Source organism: Mercurialis annua, linkage group LG7 (assembly GCF_937616625.2).
Source record: "Mercurialis annua linkage group LG7, ddMerAnnu1.2, whole genome shotgun sequence".
Taxonomy (NCBI): Eukaryota; Viridiplantae; Streptophyta; class Magnoliopsida; order Malpighiales; family Euphorbiaceae; genus Mercurialis; species Mercurialis annua.
The window spans coordinates 3321286-3342461 of NC_065576.1; the positions used below are offsets into that span (position 1 = coordinate 3321286).

Below are 21176 nucleotides of genomic sequence, written 5' to 3' on the forward strand. Positions count from 1 at the left end.
CATGCCCTATGATGAATCAACGATTTTGTTTTTGGAAACTGGAGACGAACACGACGATTTAAGTATGATAATGGTCCGGATACGAATCTTTTACAGGTGATTGCAAATTAACTTCAAATGTTACTCCAAAAAGAAAATTGAATTTTTTTTCTCATCTCCTAAAAGTTTAAGTTAGATGGATGTTCCCTTACCGTTCAATGCGCGAATGATGTTCATTAATCTTGATACATGGACAAGCATACATCTATATTCAATTTATTAAATGAGATTGCCACATATTTAATTTCAGAACTTTTCATCATAATACTACATAAATAACAAATTCTCCTATAATAATTCAACTGTTTATTGGTCAAACGAGAATTTTTCTTGACCTCTCAGCTTCAAATTGCTACGTATATTAAACTGTTAAATGAAACTCCAACAATAATTTTTCTATGTTGATATTTAGTTCTTCTTTTTTCTTTTTGTTCTTTGTTTTTTCAAATTCAATTTAACTGCCACAAAAAAACCCCAAATTTGAGAAAAATGTATTTCTTGTTTACAGATATAGCACTGTACATGTACTTCAGACCCTCTATAGTCTATTCCATATTGCAGAATTTAAATGGAAAAATAAAGAAAACTAGACAATGACAAAATCTTTCACCGATGTAGAAGCAACCTGAAACTGAAATCATAAGGCATAACTTCTACCAACTGTGAAAGAGGTTCATTACCCTTTCTCTGGAGGCATTTAACTGCTTCATTTCTGAGTTCATCAGGCAGCTGCAGACATACCCAATCCAGCAACGATTCGATGTCTTTCGCAAAGTCTAATTTATACCAATCTAATAATTTTGGAATAAGTAACTTATTGTTCCTCGAAATCCCAATCGTTGCCCGTAAATACTCTCTCTTTGCTGCTTCTAATTCTTCTTCGACATGAGATGCTGTATATACTCTTACCTGTTTGTAATGAGAACACGGTCAGCTGAGAATAATTGTACTATTAGTCTATTACGGACATATTTGTTGCACGAAAACAGAAAACAGTGGAACTAAAAGAAGAGGTTATAAATAATAAAGTTTAGGAGTTTCAGAAGCGTTTTTGGAAATGAAAATGAAATGCTGAAACATAGCCCTCGACGAATTTCCGTGCAACATAGCTAAGGACTATAGAAAACTTACTGCAGGTGATGACCAGCTTCCGCAGGAGAGCGCGAATGTAATTAAAGGTTCAGACCACTCCAATCCAAAAACATTCCTTGCTTTCATTTCATCACTTTTTCCAGCTTTCGGACAAGTCTATATTTACGAAATAGTAGAGCATGACAAAGGCTTCCAACAAAAGATTTCAATCCAGTGCTTAAATATAACACGAAAAACAGTATAGCAGAGAGATTTGTTTAACTTACAAATTTTAAGTGATAAGGAAGTCTCAAGATGAAATGTTCCATTGTAATTGCATTTATTCGTCGCCCTCCTACATTTAGTGTTGCCTGAGGAAGCATAGTTCTAATTAATTCACTCAATAAAAAAAATCATCATCATTTAATCGAAAATTCTTACATGTAGAAAAATAACTCCCCTTTAGTACAATATGGAGTAATACTGTTAATTTCAGGTTTTATTATGCTACAGATACTGATACGCAATGAAAGTATAAGGTGAGTTCCAGAATGTGGATACAAGCTATGTAGCAGGAAAACTTGGTGAGTCTTACGTTTCGGTGTTTCATTTCCATTTCTGAAAATGCTTCAAAAACTCCGAAACTTTATATATATAACCTATTTTCTAAAAACAATACCATTTTGTTGTTTTTTAATTTCCGTGCGACTTAGAATATAAGCATAAGCACTGGATCCAGTTTGGTGGAAACCATAGAGATTGATTAGTACTGATTGATTAAAACGTTAGTACGAATAAAAGGTAAAAAATTTTACCTTTTGCATTAGTGCCACAACCATTTCAGGAGTTTTAGGTATTCCATGCTCCAAAATTGCCTGAAAGATAAAAACAATGTAGCTCCATAACTTAGCTGAAAAGTAGAATGTTTGCCGACTTTTTTTTCGGAAGTTCATCGTCATCAAAACCCGAAAATAAATTTATTGCTGATCCAAAGTCATATTATTAATCACTAGACTATTTTTTTGTCAAAGGCCGATCATATTGAAAGAAAAGTAAACTTTATTAAGGAAAGAGTTCTTACATTCATTATGCATGAATTATAAGTGTTTATCCAGAAAGCAAGTTTTTGCTGATGAGTAAGACCCTCTAAATTCACCGAGGCAAGCTTCCCAAATAAGAATCTGAATAAAGTTATAACTACAGAGTGAGAATATAGAATAGACAATTAAAATTTTACGCCATTTAAGAGCAATAGAATACTTACTTTAATCTTTGGATAAAAGACAAGGCACTTATCATGCGATTGAGATCAATTGAGCTACTTTCAATTGCACAAAGATGCTTATAGTACCCAATATCTCTAATTGTAGACTGTGCGGAGACACCATAGGGATCACGAATCTCATTTTCTTGATTAATATCGATAGGAACTACGGCTGAACGCATGTCTAAATTCCCCGATTCCACTGCTTTATCTTTTAACGCTGTCATTCTTAACAAAATGCTGCACAAGCACTTCAATACATCCTCGGATACTTTATTCGGTGTGATGTGAGGTTCTGATACTCTATCATCTGAATCGCCGGAAGAACTTTCTTGTGCTCTTTCCCGGTCAACTAATCTGGATTCTAACTGACCAATAGAACGGGCAATCATAAGAACGGAAATCACAATGGTGACAATAATGCAATACAAAAACTGTTTAACTTTTGTACCTTCAATGGATTTAAGCACTTTTCCGGGGATTCATGCTTGTTTGATATTCTCTTAATTGGAGTCGTAATTTTCGGAGTTTTCTTGTCTGGAGACTGTTTATCTTTCAAAGAATTAATATATGACTGATTCTCCTTTCCCCGTCCATCATCCACGAGAAATGAAGAGGAATTGGGTTTACCAGAAACTTGTTTCCCATGCGGAGACCTAACGGAAGTACGTGCTGATCGATCAAGAATTGGATCAGGCGATAGTAGCTTTCTACTTGAAGTACTTCTAGAAAGACAAGGTTGATGCCTGGCTGAAAATGCAGCGGAATTGAACTCACTATGTGAGAGTGACTTCGATCTTGAGTGTTTTGGCCTTGTAGGTGAAGGCTGTTCAATTGCATCATTAGAATTCTCCATGTTCTTCTTTGAAGAGATGTAGACAGCTTCCTGATAAAGCCCTTGTCTAAAATTCACAATTTGTTCTTCGAGGCGAACAACCTCCTCTTCTAAAACAGCTACTTCGGCTAGCAGCTCTAATGTCTGAAACATAGTAGAAACAAATTTAAACCAAGATGTTCGTTTACCTATGATCTTTGAATCGTTAGCACGACTCCAAAAACGGAAATGCTGAAATGAAAACGTCAAAATGATTTTTTTATAATAATAGGTAATAAATATAAACCGAAATGAAAAGCCAAATTGTAGGACTCAACAAGTTTTCGTGCAACATGGATCACAATTAGAGCCCAATCAACCAAAATAAAAAACAACTTTCTGAAATTGAAAGATTAGATCAATCAATTCAACAAGATGACCGGGTTATCATCCTTTTCCTTCATTAAACCATTGCATCCTATCTTGCAGCGGAAACAAGAAAACCGCTGAATCGAAAAACACTGAAACAGACAAGGAAGAAACTACATTTTTCACAAAAATAAGTTATAAACACAAAATTGCCAAGTTTCAAAAAGCATTTCTGAAAATAGAAACAAAACACCTAAATGTCAGGCTCTAGGACTCGACAATTTTCCGCACAACATACAATCAACAATCCAAAATTCAACATAGAAACAAAAACAGAGAGATAAAATCAATAGAATACTAAAAATTGTACTAACATATGGTGGAAGATAAGGAGGCAAACGAGGAAGAGCACCCAAAGGCCTAGTAAAAGCTCTCTCCAAAGCTCTATGAACATTCTCTTCATGTCTAAGCTTCTTCTTCAACTTATCAACCTACCACAAATTCACAAACATAAAAATCACATCAAAAACAAATTCAAAATGCCGAATAAATTATAACTCAAATGATATAAACGTTGTGCAGCATTCTGCTACGTGGTGGGTTCAATTCCGCCCAGAAGCGTTCCGCTCTCTAATAATAAACAAAAAACACAAAATTAAATAACATATTTACATCTTGCAGTAAAGCCAATTTTCTTTCTCTGTTGAACCGTCGACGATTAACTGAAGATTTTTGAGTATTTATTAATCTGCTTCCTTTAGTAGTAGTCTCCATCTTCTTCTTCTGTTGCAAATTTTCAATAAGAAAATGAAATTTTATTAAGTGATGAAAAAGAAAAAAGAAAAAAGCAAAAGCTATCAAATTTATTCTTTTCTTGAGATGAGTGAAAGAACCCAATGCAGATTTTTGGATCTAAAACACTCTACTTTTCTTTTTAATCAACAAAAACTCACCCATTTCTTTCAAAAATCTGAAATATCAGATAAACCATTTTTTCTATTGAGATAAACTTGAAAACCCATTTTATATTTATCAGTTTTCATTCAAAATAAACAATAAACAAGGAACCTCAAAACACCATGCAAATTCTTGAATGAACAGAGTAAATTAAAAAACTAATAAAAATAAAAAGTGATTATAAAGAAGAAGTAAATTACTTTGTTGTTATTGTTAATATCCATATGGTTTAATGGAGGTTTCATTGCCTGAAGAGAAGTTCGGTCTCTAATGTTCATTTTTTTAGTATTAAAATTTCTCACTTGAAAATTTGAAAGCAGAGAAAAAAATAAAACAAATTTGCAGAACAGAGCAACACTCGATATTTTCTTTGACAGAGAGCGGGAAAAAAAAGCCCAAGAAACAGAAAATGTCGAGAGTTTAAGATTAAAGAAGAAAGAAAATTATTGAAGAGAGTGAGAAGTGAAAAGAAAGCAAGCAGAAGACGACAGGAAGAAGAAGAACAAAACGACGAGCATGGATCAATATTTTAATTAAAGCAATCAAGAAAAACAAAAATTCATTTTACGTATTCTTTTTTTCAAAGCTTTGAATTGAACAAATCAAGAAGCTTTAAAGACAGAATTATTAATTATTTAACAGTATTATTATTTATTAGATTGCTAAAGTGTTTGTTACAGATTTTGCATGCAAATTTATATCATTGTGTCATGTGTTCTTCTTCTTCTACTTGTTGTTCTTGTTTACTTTTTTATATTAAAATGATTACATGTCATCTTGTGTTCATAATATTTATGATTGTGATCTGTTTTTTATTTATATATTCAATTAATCTGTTTTTTTTTAATTCCTCTTTGACAAAGATAGTTGATGCTCACATGGCAAGAACCAACATTAATAATGATTTTTTTTCATATTCAGTGGTGCATTTTTTCTTTCACATAAACACTTGAAATTGTAAATAAAAAATATTCTTTAAGTCCCTAATTAAGTATATATATATATATTACAATATTTAACTTTTTAAATAAAATTGTATTGACTATCTATAATATTTTAATTCACTAATGCATTCATTCATCATTTGAATACAATTTTATTAAATATAATTTAAAATGACTTATAATATATATATATAATTTTTTTGATAATAAAACTATAAAAAATCATTCATTATTATTATTATTAAATTTATAATTATTAATTTAATTTATTAAAATTAATCTAATTAAAAATATTTTAAATAGAATAAACATTTTAAATAAAAATTAGCCTAATAACTAATTGTATTTATCGATTGTGGTCCATCACATATATCGACTCTAAAATTCTCATGAGTCATGGGGTATCACTTAACATAATTAATTAATTAAGAAAAATTAAATTGCTAGCTTGTGTGAGACCAAAAAATCAAGAGAGGGTGAGACATGTAAAATAATGTATGATTGAGAGAAAAGGACATAATGAGTTTAAAAAACTACTACTCCCTCCGTATAACAGATTTGTCCACTTTAAAAAAAATTATCTCAAAATTTTTATACACTTTTAAAAAGTAACTAACTTTTACACTTAAATTTTTTATATTATCCCTATTTAAAATTCACTAATAAGTAAATTGCAAGTGGACCCTATATTAAATAGAGGTATGACAAGAAAAGTAAGAATTTTTTTACAAAATCTATAAACAATAATTGCTTTTCTGATAAAGTAAAGTAGACAACTCTATTGAGACGGAGGTAATAATATTAAAACAAATAAAATAATTAAAACAACCTAACAATTTAAAAAAAAAACAGTTGTTTGTCATGCTCCTTAAGTTTCTTCTCGGCATATCATATACTCCCTCCGTCCCGTTTAAAAAGGGACATATCCCATTTTTATTTGTCCCATCTAAGAAGGTCATATCGTGTTTTCTGTGCCAATTTATATTGAACTTCCACTTTTATCCCGTTAGTTATTTCAATATGTATTAAATGCAACTTAAGTTACAATAAATCTATACTATTATTAGGAGAAACTACACTAAGAGCATCTCCACTCTAGTGCCAAATTACCTCACAATGCTATAATTTAGCATTTAGTATAAAAAATACATCTCCATTGCACTTCTAATTCATGTGCTAAATTTAGCATATGCTAAATTTTGTGCCAAATTTGTTAGAAAGTTTAGCATATGCCAAATTTTATTATATCTAAATTATTTACAGATTTGCCATCAATAATGATAACCACTTATAAAATTATAAATTTATCATTTAGTTTAGCATTTTGCAATGGAGTGAATTTCAATAATATGTGCTATATGTAACATTTTATCTTATTTTGTGCTAAAAATAGCACAAAAAATACAACATGCAATGGAGATGCTCTAATAAATAGGGGTAGATATGAGAAAATAAAATATTGTCTTATTTTATTAATTTTTATGCAAAACTCATTTGTCCCTTCTTAAACGGGACGGAGGGAGTACTTAATTAAGCAAGTAATTGTACAAATCAGGTTAAGTACAAAAAAAAAAAAAAAGATAGCTCAATTAATTAGCTAGTTTAATGAAACCATAATCAATTAATATAAGCAGCATATTATTTATTTATAGATTTTTATTATTTGTTAGTATAAGCACCATATTATGATTTGTTGAGTTGCTCAGATTCCAAAAGTAATCAATTAATGAGCTTTTGTTGGTCATTACAGCCAGGACACTGATATAATGCCGTTAGGAGCAAGCAATTAGTTGATGAATAATCGACAAAATTAGTTGTTAATCTCCATCATCTCTATATGATAGAGAGCTGACTTTTTTAGCTCAAAAGAAATTTCTTTCTAAAATGTAGTGTGTTTTATTTGTATATTAAACCTAGGGTGAGTGAACAGTTAATTAAATCGATTTAATTAATTTTTTTTGGTTAAATTAAGCTAAATATTTTGGTTAATTTGAATGAACCGACCGTTTATTTACTCAAATCATAGCTGCCAATGCCTAAAAAGGAAAGTAGTAGTATAATATTTAAAATATATATTCAAGACGAAAAGGTTGCTTAAAAGTAAAATCTGGAAGATTATAAGATATAACGGTGCATTAAATTAAACTAATCATAAAATCATAAGATGAAGAAATGAGCTTAATTTAATTTGAATGATTTTTTTTATTCATCTAATCTCATTAAATCGTATATGAAACAGTTACATTTATAAAATTCAGAATAATTTGAAAATTAAACCTCATAAGCTAACATTGAACATACAACATGATACCTGATTCGCAGATTTTACTTACAAAAATAAAAATTAAATTATTTACTATTATGCAAATTTTATTTTATTTTACAAGAACTATTATGCTAATTAAGTGCAGTTTTTAATCAATCCACGATCAAACTTCTCCAATCAACCGCAATCAGATAAACCCTACATAAACAAATATTTTACAAAGAAAATGACAACAAATCTAAAGAAAAGACATAATAAATTATTATTTTTAAAAGACAAATAATAAACAATAAATAAAAGTAATATAGCTTGTAAATGGTTCCATTTTGTTGTTGAAAGATTTTCAATCTATTTTTGCTACTTGAAATTGAATTGGATATGTGCGTCGTGGATAAATTTTAATTCATAAAAAAATGAAAAAGAGTGGGTTATTTATTATATTCTATAAAATTAAAATAACATAAATAAAAGAATGGCTACCGTCAACGAAAAAATTAACCAATTGACGGCTGTCGGAGAAAAAAATAAAAAGTACTCTAGACAACTAGGATTTTTAGAGAGAAAATAGAGAGTTTTAGGGTTTTTCTCAAATTAAATGAATTTAATTAATACTTATTTTTTATTTGGTCTATATATTTTGGAAATTTTTTATAAAATCTTTCTATTTTTTTTTATCTAATTCTTGTCCTTTTGGAAACATGTCTATTCGATTCCTGAAAATATATCACACTTTCACATTTTATTAACACAAGGATTTTATAAATTTATCTTAAAAATAGAAGGGCCAAATAAAAAAGAAAATTAGGGACAAATTAAAAAATATATAGAAACTGTAAAATAAATTCTTTTTTATGAATAATTTTAAAATAAATTTTACCTTTATTTTATCATCTTTATACTCTATTTATCAAAAGAAAAAAAATAGATTTATGGTAGAGGAGAAAATAGCTATATCCCACCATGGATCTTTCATATAAGTGCCTAATCCACTCAGTCTCAAGCTCCCACTTTCCCTTCACTATATCATATGCTTTGCAATCACATTGTCTTTTTATTTTCTTTTATCATATGCTTTTCGCATTGTCATGCACACAACATCATTTCATAATCTTTTTGTCAGCACAAAACAAAGCAAGCCAATTAAGTCATTTTTATGAACTAATAAAATAATACATCATTTGAACAAACACAAACATAACAATAAAAAATTAGTTAAAATACAAAGTATCTTTAGCATGATTATATGTAATCGTACTAAACAAGTATATTAATAACTAGTTTTTTGTTGTTGCATTTTATATAAAATATGAGACAATTATTTCATTTGGAGGTAATTATAGTAGTAAATAAGGTTTTTAATTTTTAAATTATATATCAAATATAGGAAGTGGTCAATAGTTTAAGACGCTAAGATAATAAAGTGGATTATCAATTCGGGATAAATGGAGTATATTTTTTAAAAGTTTCAAGAACTAATACAGTTTGATTAGTGTATTAATATCACTAGACACTACAACAAAAATTGGTAAACAATATTTTTACTGTTAGATGAGTTTTGATACTAATGTTTTTTAACGATACTTTTCAAAAATTATTATCATTAGATAATAAATATAAACATAAAAAGTTAAAATTATTAATATTTAAAAGAACACCCAAATTTTCATATTAATTAACAAATTAAATTCTATAGTAAATTAAAATCTATTACAAAAAGATTCTAATCTTTCAAAAATATTATAATAATAAACCATATGTTTCTAACAATGTCAAATAAGAGATGCCACAAACCTTTCATGTCCGTACAAAGTGTCATCAAATGAGAAACTTTAAGATATGAATTATATTATGGCTGATTAATAAAAAAGAAAATACTAAGCTTAGAAAAATTCCAATAATATGGTCCCAAAATTGTGTCCTACATAAAACTTTATAACTGTATATTGTAAAGAAGCATGCATTGTATGGTCCCAAACAGCAAGGGACAAGGGTTGATTATATCATAGAATTTAGGGCTCCTTGGATGATTGTGAGGGATTGTGGAGTTGTTCGGATAATTGTTTCTGACTATCAATGTAATTTGCATTTATTTCAATTTGATGAGTCTATTTTAATTTGTTTTAGTTTAGTGATTAAATTTCCTTGGAAGTGATCAGGAGGTTTTAAGTAATTTTTTACCAAATTTTATAACGATTTATTTTTTTATTATTTATATCAAATTATAGCTTGTATTTTATGTACACGTATAATCAGTAAAAAAACCAATATGATGTTTTTCTTCATAGGCCAACAATTAATTTTGTTTAAATTATCTCTTACATTTTATATGTACATTCACCAAATTTATGGCTGGACATTTTATATATCGGAGATTATAAATAAAAGGAAAAATAATAATTTATCAATGCAATGGTCATATATATTGCGACTTTTAAATCTTAATTTATACGATACTCTTTTCAATATTTTTTAAATATTAATCGTAACTCGTTTGAAGTTATGCATCGCGATGCTATACATTTACATGTGCAAAATTAACATTGCTCCATCGATGGAGTAAAATTTTGGATAGGTAAATCCATTTGTGCTTAAATAAAATTATAAAGAACTATAGAAGTACTAATATAGTGGGATTCTATGCTACTCTTGAATTAGAAGTTTATTTGTAATCAATCAGATACAATGGACCAATTAAATTAATTATTAGATTCTTCACAATAAATCACAAAGTAACTGGTTTTCAAAGGACACCATGATTAATTACCACATATATCCACAAACATAGAGGTGAGTACAATTGGATCATAATGGAGTTAACATAATAGATTGAATTAAGTTGATGGAATAGAAATAATCTAATTAATTATTAAGTTCGATTTTGGGTTGTTATAATGGTAACTGAATTGATAGGATAAAACCTTGAACATCAAAATATAATAATTAAAAGTATGATCACTCAAAAATATCATATTTTTTCAATTTTTTTAATTCATTCTTCAAATTTTTAATAAAACATCAATTTCAACCTATTTTAATGAGTATTCTCTCCGATTCATAATATTTATCGCATTTGTCTTTAACACAAAAATTAAAAAAATAATTATTAAGTCTTAATTTACAAATAATTATTATGTCTTAAAAAATTATTACATACGTCTTAATTAGCAAATTACATTTATTCAATTTTTTAATTTGCAAGAAATTTATTCAATTTAATATTGTTTAATTGCACCTACACATAACACGACAATTGAATGTGTAATCTTATATAATTTAGAAAAAAAAGGTAGCTAATCAAGATGCCACGCGATTCGAATAAATTATAAGTTCATATTTTGTGCGAACTTGATACGCCACTTAGACACAATTAAATCAAACTATTAAATAAAGTTTCAACCGCGATTAATTTCATATCTCCAACAAAAAGCAACACTCTGAAGAACTGAGATCTCTATTTAATATTACCATGTTACATTAATTAATGTGAAGTGGATAATAAAAAGAGTTGATTACAAGTTACCGGAGTTACAGAAACGGTAGCAGACTTTATTTAGATGGGAAGAAATTAAAGAAGCCATCATTGTCTGAGGCACCTTTGTTAGCATATGAAAAGTACCCAACAGCCATGGCAAACGATGCTGTGTCGCACTCTTTATTTGCTGTTGTGGTCCTTTCATTTTGGACCACTTCCAGCGGTTCCTTTTTCTCCCATGCAAACCTAACTAATTCAACATGCTTCTCCATCGAATTTAAGACTATGTTTTTAAGGAATTAACAGAACATTAATCTCAAATTAGGTTAGATAAAAGGTGTTATTAGTCCGTGTTAGAGATAATATTATATATTGTTTGAGCCTCGCCACTCGACTTGCCATTTTGAGTGGATTGATTATTTAATGAGACCCGAATCTTTATGATCGAATATTATAAGGTAAACGTGCAAAGGTTTTAAAAGTGATATTATTGTTGGAGTCTCACCAATAATATGATATTTTAGTAGATTGGTTATTTGACATGATACAAGAGTTGTATGACGAAAGTAACAACGTAAAGTATGATAAGATATGTTAGAGATAATGCTATTGTTGAATCTTCGCCCCACAATTTGAGGTTTATGGTGGATTGATTATTTGACAATCCGAACAGATGAAAACATATATAATCTAATGGTAAGAATTTTATGTTCAAATTTCTGTAATTGTAATAAATAAAAAAAGGTTTGGTTACATATACTTGAAGTAAAAATGAGTACAAAAAAACATCTCAATGATAAGGTACGTCTCATGAAAACTTCTCTAGTCTTACATTTCATTTTCGTTTTCAAAAATATTTCTAAAACCCCGCAACTCTATCGTTATAATTTATTTTTACAAAAGATATTTTAATTTGGACATCTCTTGTTTCGGCATTTTCATTTCCGCGTTACGGAAGGTTAGCAATGCAATTGTGTTTCTTACTATGATGAACTCACTCAAGAGCCAAAAACAAGAAATAGAGAGGCAAAAAGGCTCTCAAAACCAATTAAAACAAAATGAGACCACAAACAAGGGATGACATTGAAAGATATGATTCTGTTGCTAGCAAATAGTTATGTCTCTGTCCAATTTAGTTTGTCCAAAGGGTACTGCCAGCTCCTTAGAGAAAACAATTATATACAATTTGGTCCCAGTAAGCTACCAATTAATGGAGTCATTATATGCAACACCATAATTGTTGCTGGCTCATGGCAAACAGTTGCACTCTATCGTCACCATCAACATTTTACGGATTATAATCGGCGTCTTATCTGTAATCTGTACTCTATACTCTTCATTTTGTAGCAATTTTGCAGATTAAAGCTTGCCTCCACCTATCCTGAAAGTTACAGCTTTCTAACTATCTGTATTGCAGACCTATTATTCTGTTCTTTTACCATGCTTGCTCTCAGTTTGTCATTGCAGTTATACATCATATATGCAGGATGCAGGACACCGGACCGTATGATACCGTAATTTATTTGCACATTCACTAGTCTTGATTCTCAGAATATTTTTTAGTCGACCAATTGTACCACTCATATTTTATATCACCATTCCAAATTATCAATTAGCTCCACCAACTATATGTAAATAGAATTTTTTTCCCCAGGCCGGATCATCTATGAACCTCTTTCGTGAAAATTTCATTACTCTTGAATCGTAAAATTCACTCATATGATATTATTCACTCATATGATATTATTATCTCTAACACACTCCCATACATGCAAATACTCATTTGGTTGGGTTTAAAGCATGCATTACTTTGTGCATTAATTAATCAAATAGAGATGCCAAAGATCAAACTCTAGGTCTTTTTATCATAAAGTGTATCCGAGTTGAATAACTAATTCGCTCCAAAATTAAACTATTAGATGAAACTCTAACAGTAGTATTATCTATAACAAGTGGTAAATGTTTGTTTTTTTCGTGCATTATCGTGCGGACGATACCTGCAAATAATGACTGCAGAAAAAGAGTCACTTTACTGAAGGGTGGTCAATTTAGACAGATATGGGATCAAAAGTATGAGATATCATGAATCAGGCCTAAGACAAAACCTCCCTGCCTTAAACCTAGTACAAGCAAGGAAAAATAATAAGTAGCCCATAACAAGACTAAAAACAAAGTGACTAGTATAACCCATCAGACAAACTTCCAACACTCCTCCATCATGTAGCCCACCACTGCCTGCACTAACCTAATTATTTGCTACCAATTTCACTTAGTTTATGTTATTCTTCATTTTCATCAATTTTAAAACTTGAACACTACTAGAGACTACTAATATATAGGAGGTATCGTTCTAAAAAAAAAAATATATAGGAGGTTTTTGTTTTTAGATAAATCAAATTACAATTTAAAAATGCAACTAGTCAAATTTAAAACAAACTAGAGAAACTACAAACGTAGAAGAGATTTTAGCAAATTAAATAGCACTGAATTGTAGTGAACAAGTAATTATTCTACCAAACAGTTCAAATTAAAAATCATATTCTACCAAGAAAACACTTGATAATAATAATAATAAAAAGTCATCTTATGCTCTGCTCTGGAAAACCAGTGATCAAATGCAACATCCAAAAAACTTACTTAAACAGGATTTTAAGAAGAAAAGTTCAAGCAACAGCATCAACACAATAGAAAAATGACATTCCAACTATTTGGTGATAAAGTATTGATTAGCAGCTAATAGCGGCTATTAGGCTTGATTGCTAACCTTAACAAGTTAATTGCAAAAGGATGGTCATTTAGTTAAATTATTAGGCTTGACTATGCATGGATGAATTCGACTATGCATGCACAAAGTAGCTCGACTATGCATGAATTTGACTATGCATTTACAAAAAAAAATCAAGTTAAGAAGATTATGTGAGCCATAGAGATATTTTAAATTATTAGGAATATATTATTAACCCTCTTCTTGAATATAACTTACTGATTTGGGTTGAACTTTTGTAACAAGAGCTTGCGGACCACTTACAAAGAAGCTATTGCAATTGTTCTCTGTCACTGAAGTTTTCAAGGTTGTAACATCTGAACTACCTACTAAATGGAGTCCAGAAAAATGGTTACCCCAGATATCATATGTATAATCATCGCTTACCTTTTCTACCTTGTTCTGGCTATAAAGTTTCGGCCCAGGAGCGCGAGCATGAGGAGCAATTGTAGATGTTGAAGCTAGTGAAGGTGTGGAGCCCAATAGATTAGAGACGGTCCTGCCAGTTGACGGAAAAGTAGCGGAAGGCGATAGAACAGGTTTACGCGTAGTTTTTTCTGGCAATGACTGTTGCTCCAGATTAGATGAGACGCGTTTTAAGGGATCCTTGGACTTCAATATAGTTGCCTTGGAAGCGGGCTCAGCCACTTGAACCCTCACGCATTGTTGATCATCTACTTGTTTAAGTAGTTCTCTAGCCTCTGCACGGTCAGTGTCATGAGATGGTGACCATGTACGATTAGGAGTAAGAGATGTCGCAGGAGACAGTGGAGATGAAGGTGTAGAATTTCCACTTTGACTACTCGAGACGTCAAGAAGTCCTGTTAAACCTGCTGCAATACCTTTTCGCTTCCTCCGTCGTCTTCCTTTCTCTTTTATGATCTTGACGGTGAGGTTACAAGGTTGGGAAGCTTCAAGTGGAACAGAATTCTCGACTTCTACAGATTTAGACAACAAAGACGGAACCTGTTTGTGTTTTTCCAGAGATGACAGCCCGTTATGATAGGTTGAAGTTCCGTGGTCTGTGGACGGTCCAAATTTATCATCAGGATATTTAAAACCTGATTTATTCCTTGAGATTTTTCCTCCTGTAGCTGATCTTAACAAGCCATCCATTTCTGTAGATATAGAGACTTTACTGTTCTTCTGATTATGATGCAGGCGAGCAGATTTTCCTGAATTTCTCACTGCGGTCATAGAGTTTTTCTCACTATTGTACGAGTACTCCTGGGAGCCAAAATTGATCACTTCAGGAAATATGCAACAAAAAATCAGAAATATCAGGGAAGCCGAAAGAAGGAACACTGCCGTGAATTTGTTCAACCACATCCAGAATACTGATTTCTTGCAAAGATAGAACATGTGTAACGGTAAACTTGCCTTCAAGGGTATAACAAGAAACCCACTAGCCAAGGCCAGTCGAAGATCTCTTTGTATTATTGCTGCATAAAAATCAGACTGATACGATATCAGAAGCTTCATCGTCTCACCTGGCTCGAGAGAAAATCCATTACAAGTATGAACCAGAAAACCATCCAACCCACACTCCGTTCCAGAAACTTCAATCCTTTTCACCTCAAGGGGCAAGTCTCCCATGTTTTTGGCATACAGCTCTTTTGTTAATGGCTTCGAACATGCATAAGTAGCCTCCCCTACATGAGATAACAGGTCTGAAGTAGAGATATTCAGCGGAAATGGCAAGTTAAGATTAAATTCAATGCTTTGAACTGGCTCAGACCCATCAAGCAGGACAAGAGAAAGTGATCCTCCAAATCCTCTCAAAGATAACCACTCCACACCAGAAAGATTGTTCCTTATCAGAGCGGAACTTGACCACCCACATCGATGTGAAGGATGAAAGAAAATCGGCCCAAGAGATGATTCACCATAAGCATGAACATACACCTCTGTTCGTGCCCCCTCTGCTATTGAGAACCCATACCTAGTTGTTGTAAACTCATTATGGACCAACATACTTGGAGAAAGGGGCTCCATAAGGTCATCTGCGCCCCTGCATTCATCAACAATTTGTCCCGAGTTAAGAATGAGCTGCATTACAACTGGCTGTTCACTAGGATTCTTTACAGTGATCCACTGAGAGTGTTGAGTTCCAACCTGAACCATTGGGAAAAGTACTTCATGATAATCGAGCACAGACATGCTGTTAGAAGTACCTTGAGATTTCCAGTTTTCTAGCAGATTATCATCACCTTCCGTTCTCTCCGATGCCTTCAATATAAAAAACATCATTAACTCGGTTATTATGAACATAGATGATAAGATATTAATGAACATGGGACTAATAAAAAAAATTAATTGATAGCACACGACACTAAAATATCAAATATCTTGCAACCTGTTACATGACACTAATGGACTTCACACGCCCAAACTGACTCCATGTATTAAAAAATAAAAGCATATATGGTCAACAAGACGAGAACCAACACAGGCAGACGCACCTCTTTCCCATTTCATTCATCTTAGGGTTTGATAACAATATAGATGGAACAGCGGCAAAGGCCGAATATCAAGCCCAAAACCACTTGACATTTTCCACCACTTACCCTCACATCCTATGTCTACCTTTTTTTCGCTTTACTGGATTTTCAATACAGCCACCAGTCAATATCGGCACATTTTTTAACTTGTCAATTTGCACATTATCAATTCAATCCCCAAACTTTTGAGACAGACAAAGTTGAGCATACCATGATAAGCGAGGAATGCAATTAATCATGCAAGTATAAGCGAGGAATGCAATATCAAGAAGGCTGCAAAATCGAAAAGGACAAATAAGATTGAGCATACCACGATCTCTGATGGAAACTTCCTACCACTGTCCAATGCTCCTGTCCTTCTATTGAAAGATTCATTTTCAGAATGAAGATCGAGTCCAATGGACGAAGTCTTTTGATGTCTCGAACAAATATGGACTATGTTTAGGCAAGGAATTTCAATTTGAGGGCTGCTAGAGTCATTTGTCAATAAAACTAGTTTGCAGTTCTTATTTCCATTGGAAATTTCAGGTGGGGAATCATGTAACTCATCAACCAGCCGAGCACAAGTAATTGTAGCAACTTGTGTAACAGCTCCTGGGAAAAGTAGCAAGCCTGGAATGTACTTCATCGTGAAAACTTTTCTTGCTGAAATTTCATTAATTTTGACAACTCTCAATACATGAGGAGATTCATTTCTCAGAGAGATTGCAATGCAAGTTTTCCTAGAATGACATGGCACCCAAGCCTCAAAAGAAACAGAAGCTGAACCTTGGACACCACCATGAACAACTTTTCCATCCAGATCAATTTCAAGAGGAACCAAAATGGTATCAGGCTCGTCCTGAGAAGACCTAAGCAACTGGACACACAAAGCAACAACAATTTCTGCTTCAGATTCAAATGAGAAATCCATCTCTATGACAGTTTCATTACCATGAGAAACAATCTCCCAATTTTCATGGGGCCTCATAGCCATCAATGGGAAACCTACTTGGCCTCTCTTGACAACCAACCAGTCTTCAACATTCAGCAGGCTCTGCCCATTAAAATCTTGTAAGTTCTCTAGACTACAGATTGCTTTAGTGTGATGCGAATCATTTCCCTGAGAAGCAGATATCAATGCACTTATTTCCTTTACGTGTATGTTTTCATTGAAAGGATTAAACAAAGACAATTTCTGAATCAGCCTTCCACTAGAAGCATCCAGATTGAAAACAGGACTAATCTTGTAAGGGGACTCTAAACCGTAGCCTTTAACCTGGACCAGGAAACCACCAAAGCTTGACTGCAAGATCAACTGAGCTGAGGACAAGCCCAGCCATCTTGGTAAAAACACGAAACAAACTGAAGCCACTTCACCAGGTCCTATAATAAACTCACTAAAATTGCAAGGATAAAACTGTATATTGGTACTAAATGGCTCATAGATATGTAAGTTGCTATCATTACATGTATTAGCTACTGTTAGGAAAGCTACTGATGGAGAATATAGATGCTTATCGCCCCAGTCAAGAACCGGAGGGCTAATTTCAACATGAGGTGGTGATGTTGAAACATCAAAAGAACTAGATTTTTTAATCTCGATATTCATGTTCAGCCTAAAATCTGTGCTTTTCTCAATCATTAGAGGACCTCTACATAAAGGATCATTTTGATTGGCACTACCCGTTTGCATAGATGGTAGCTCATTGAGACCGTCCATGGCATTTAAATAACAAGAAACAATCTGCCCATTCAGTAACTCAAACATACCAGAATCTGAAAACCAACTCCTGTTACTAGCCCCCTTGCTCCCCTTAGTTGGTCCTATAGATGACAATCTATCAGATTCCGTCTTAGAAACTTCAGAAGAATCTTTTTTGAGCTTGTGCTCATAAGATGAGAAACCAGACAATGTTGAAGGAAAACAAAAAGTATGAGAGCTGGTACAAATACTATTGATACTTATGTGGGCCCCCGAACTCCCATCACTATAGTCGGACCTCGCATCAGCAACAATAGCATCTTGATTATATAAAGCACTATCATCTCCAAGGGACTCGCAGCCATTATACTCAGCTGATTTCTGAATCCCTCCATTTAAGCACGGTCCACATGCAGCAAGGTAAAAGAAGGTACATGACAAAAGCAGAATGAAAAGGAACGGATTGACCTGGCGAAACATTTCCCTGAACGAACAACCAAATCAAATACATTACAGGTGAGACTGGCTTAACAATTAGAATATTGATAAACTTCTTGTCATGTTATACTTAAATTCATTGTTAGGGTGAATTATGTATCAGAATTGAAAGTCAACTGATTTCATAAATCACAAAATCAAGTCAAGTTTGGCATGCATTTATTACTCCCATAATACCTTCAAAATGCTTTGCATTATTAATTCAAAATAGTTGAATTTTAGCAACTAAAGCTTCCAACAGGAGAACTAACTCGATCAAATTCTTGCATTTTCCGACTTTCACACAACAAAAAGAATTTACAACATTCCAAAAGGCAATAAAATAGAGTAAAAAAGATGAAACAATACAATCACATGAAAATCATGTAGAACTTGAACAGCAAATTATAAAAGTCAATTTCACCATATTATTGTTCAATGTGAAAGACATTGACTTGACACTGACACTGTAGTTTCTCTTTCAAAACAAAGAATATCAGGTTCACACCAAAACCCAAGCTTTAACAGCATATAAGCAGGAAAAAATAATCAGAAACAGTCTCAATTTAGTAAACAATAACACAAATTTTTAATGAACAAAATCGTAATATAGGCAAAAATGGAAAGCAATCTAATGAAATTATACAGTTTTTTTTCTTCTGCACATGATCATTGAACTAATTTAGCATTTATATGACATATTTTCTCTTATATATAGTTAAAATTAATTAAACTTTCCTGTTTGCATTAATAAATGTCAATACCAAAATGCAAAAGCATTTTCACAGACATAAACAAAATAAAAAATTTCTAACCATTTCATTTTTACCTATAAAACTAACAAAACAAAAAAAATCCAATCTTTCGTTATTTACAGTCTGAAATAATTTTAGAATTACAAAGAGCTAAACCTAATACTATTATTTAAATAAAAAAAATACATAAAATAATTAAAAAAAGCTCTTCAATACCAAATACAGTAGAATTAAACCGCCGCCAAATGAAAACCGATAACAAAACTCAAAAAAAAAAACAACTAAACAAATTAAATTAACAAAAACAAACACGAAAACCGATTATTTTACAGCACGCAAGCTCCGCTATAATCACAAGCTAATCATCAGTGTATACAAACACTATTTTACAAAGAAAAGATTAGCGAGCGATGATGAAATAGTTACCGGAAGTAACACATGGAGAGTTTCTGCTGCTGCTGATTTTGATAAGCTCTGATTATTAAAGAAGAAAACTTCATAGCTGATAAAACTTCACAACGGTAATCATCGGCGATTAACTCGTTTTTTTTTAGTTTTTTTTTTTGAGAAAAATATTGAAAAAGGAAGAAGAAGGTATAAGGGTGTGATTTTATAAGAGAGCAGCGGAGGCGAAGTGATAATAATAATAAGAGAGAATCAGTGAATGAATGGCTTCCACAGCGACACACTAAGACGACGACGACGACAGCAGACAGAAAGAAAAGGAACCAATAGTGGGGCGCTTCAAATTATCAAATTACCCTTCTTTCATTTGACGGCTCTTTCACGAAGTACTATTTATTACAATAAAATTATTAAACATTCTTTTTTTTTAAAGAAAAAATTTATTAAACATTCTTGATGAATTAATTGAATGAAAATTACTTGATCCGTTGAGACTAAGACTATTTCCAATGCCAAAATTACTTATAACTAATATAAAAAAAATTATTGTTTTTTTTGTTTAAGATTTAAATACTGATTATGAAAACAAATTTGATTCAAAAAGTGTGATTTATACTCTTGTTTTGCAAAAGTGTCAAAATAATAATTTCACATATTAATTTTAGGAGGTTTTTGTAAGAAAATGTTTTTATGTTTGCTGTATTTTTTTATCATTATTTATTTAATTAAATAAAATAACTTTTTTGAAAATAGAATAATTACACTTATTTAATAGAATTGATAGTTTTGATATGGACAATGTAATTCCTTAAAGTGTATAGTAAAAAAAAGGAGATTCACTAAAATTTAAAAAATTTAAAAATAAGTTACAATTCAAATAAATATGGTTTGATAGAGTTACATTCTATTTCAACCTCCTTTCCAATAAGAGGCATAATATCTCTAAATATTATTTTAATTATTGATAATTATTCATCACTCTCTAAATAAAAGTTTATAATCATTTAAAAAAATTAAAATTTACATTACCCATATTAGAAGCATCAATTATAAATAGATAAATATTTATTTGAAACCTAAGAGTTGTAATTATTAACTTAAAGTTTTGATCAAATAGAGTATTTTTTGAAACAATTTTATTATTATTTCTGACTTATTGAAAATATGAAGGGATATTATTTTTCAGGCTAGAAATAGGGCACACAGCAGGTGGGGGTAAAATGGTAATACATAAATGGCCTCCTGGCTCATGGGCATTGCGTAGGGTAATTTATTTGGGGTCCCTGCCTAGTTGAAAAACAATGTACTGTAGTACAATGACGCCCAAGAACCGTCCTTATAAAAATGATTTGCTATTCTATATTTGACGTTCGGTGGTCGGTTTTGCCCCTTAA

At 31.5% G+C, this 21176-nt stretch overlaps 2 protein-coding genes across 2 annotated transcripts; both read right to left on the bottom strand.

The window, feature by feature from the left end:
• Nucleotides 1-518: 518 nt before the first annotated feature.
• LOC126656313 (uncharacterized) lies at nucleotides 519-4965 on the bottom strand. The gene is made up of 10 exons (XM_050350850.2): nucleotides 4715-4965; nucleotides 4230-4340; nucleotides 3932-4048; nucleotides 2826-3353; nucleotides 2375-2742; nucleotides 2192-2291; nucleotides 1926-1985; nucleotides 1398-1481; nucleotides 1171-1287; nucleotides 519-948 (listed from the first exon to the last, which is right to left on the bottom strand). Exons 1-10 carry the CDS (start codon nucleotides 4790-4792, stop codon nucleotides 646-648), a joined length of 1866 nt encoding a protein of 621 aa, XP_050206807.1. The 5' UTR covers nucleotides 4793-4965; the 3' UTR covers nucleotides 519-645.
• Nucleotides 4966-14126: 9161 nt separating this feature from the next.
• Nucleotides 14127-19964, bottom strand: LOC126655337 (uncharacterized). The gene is made up of 3 exons (XM_050349467.2): nucleotides 19804-19964; nucleotides 16772-18629; nucleotides 14127-16189 (listed from the first exon to the last, which is right to left on the bottom strand). The coding sequence occupies exons 1-3, from the start codon at nucleotides 19875-19877 to the stop codon at nucleotides 14153-14155; spliced, it is 3969 nt and encodes a 1322-aa protein (XP_050205424.1). The 5' UTR covers nucleotides 19878-19964; the 3' UTR covers nucleotides 14127-14152.
• Between the last annotated feature and the right edge of the window lie 1212 nt (nucleotides 19965-21176).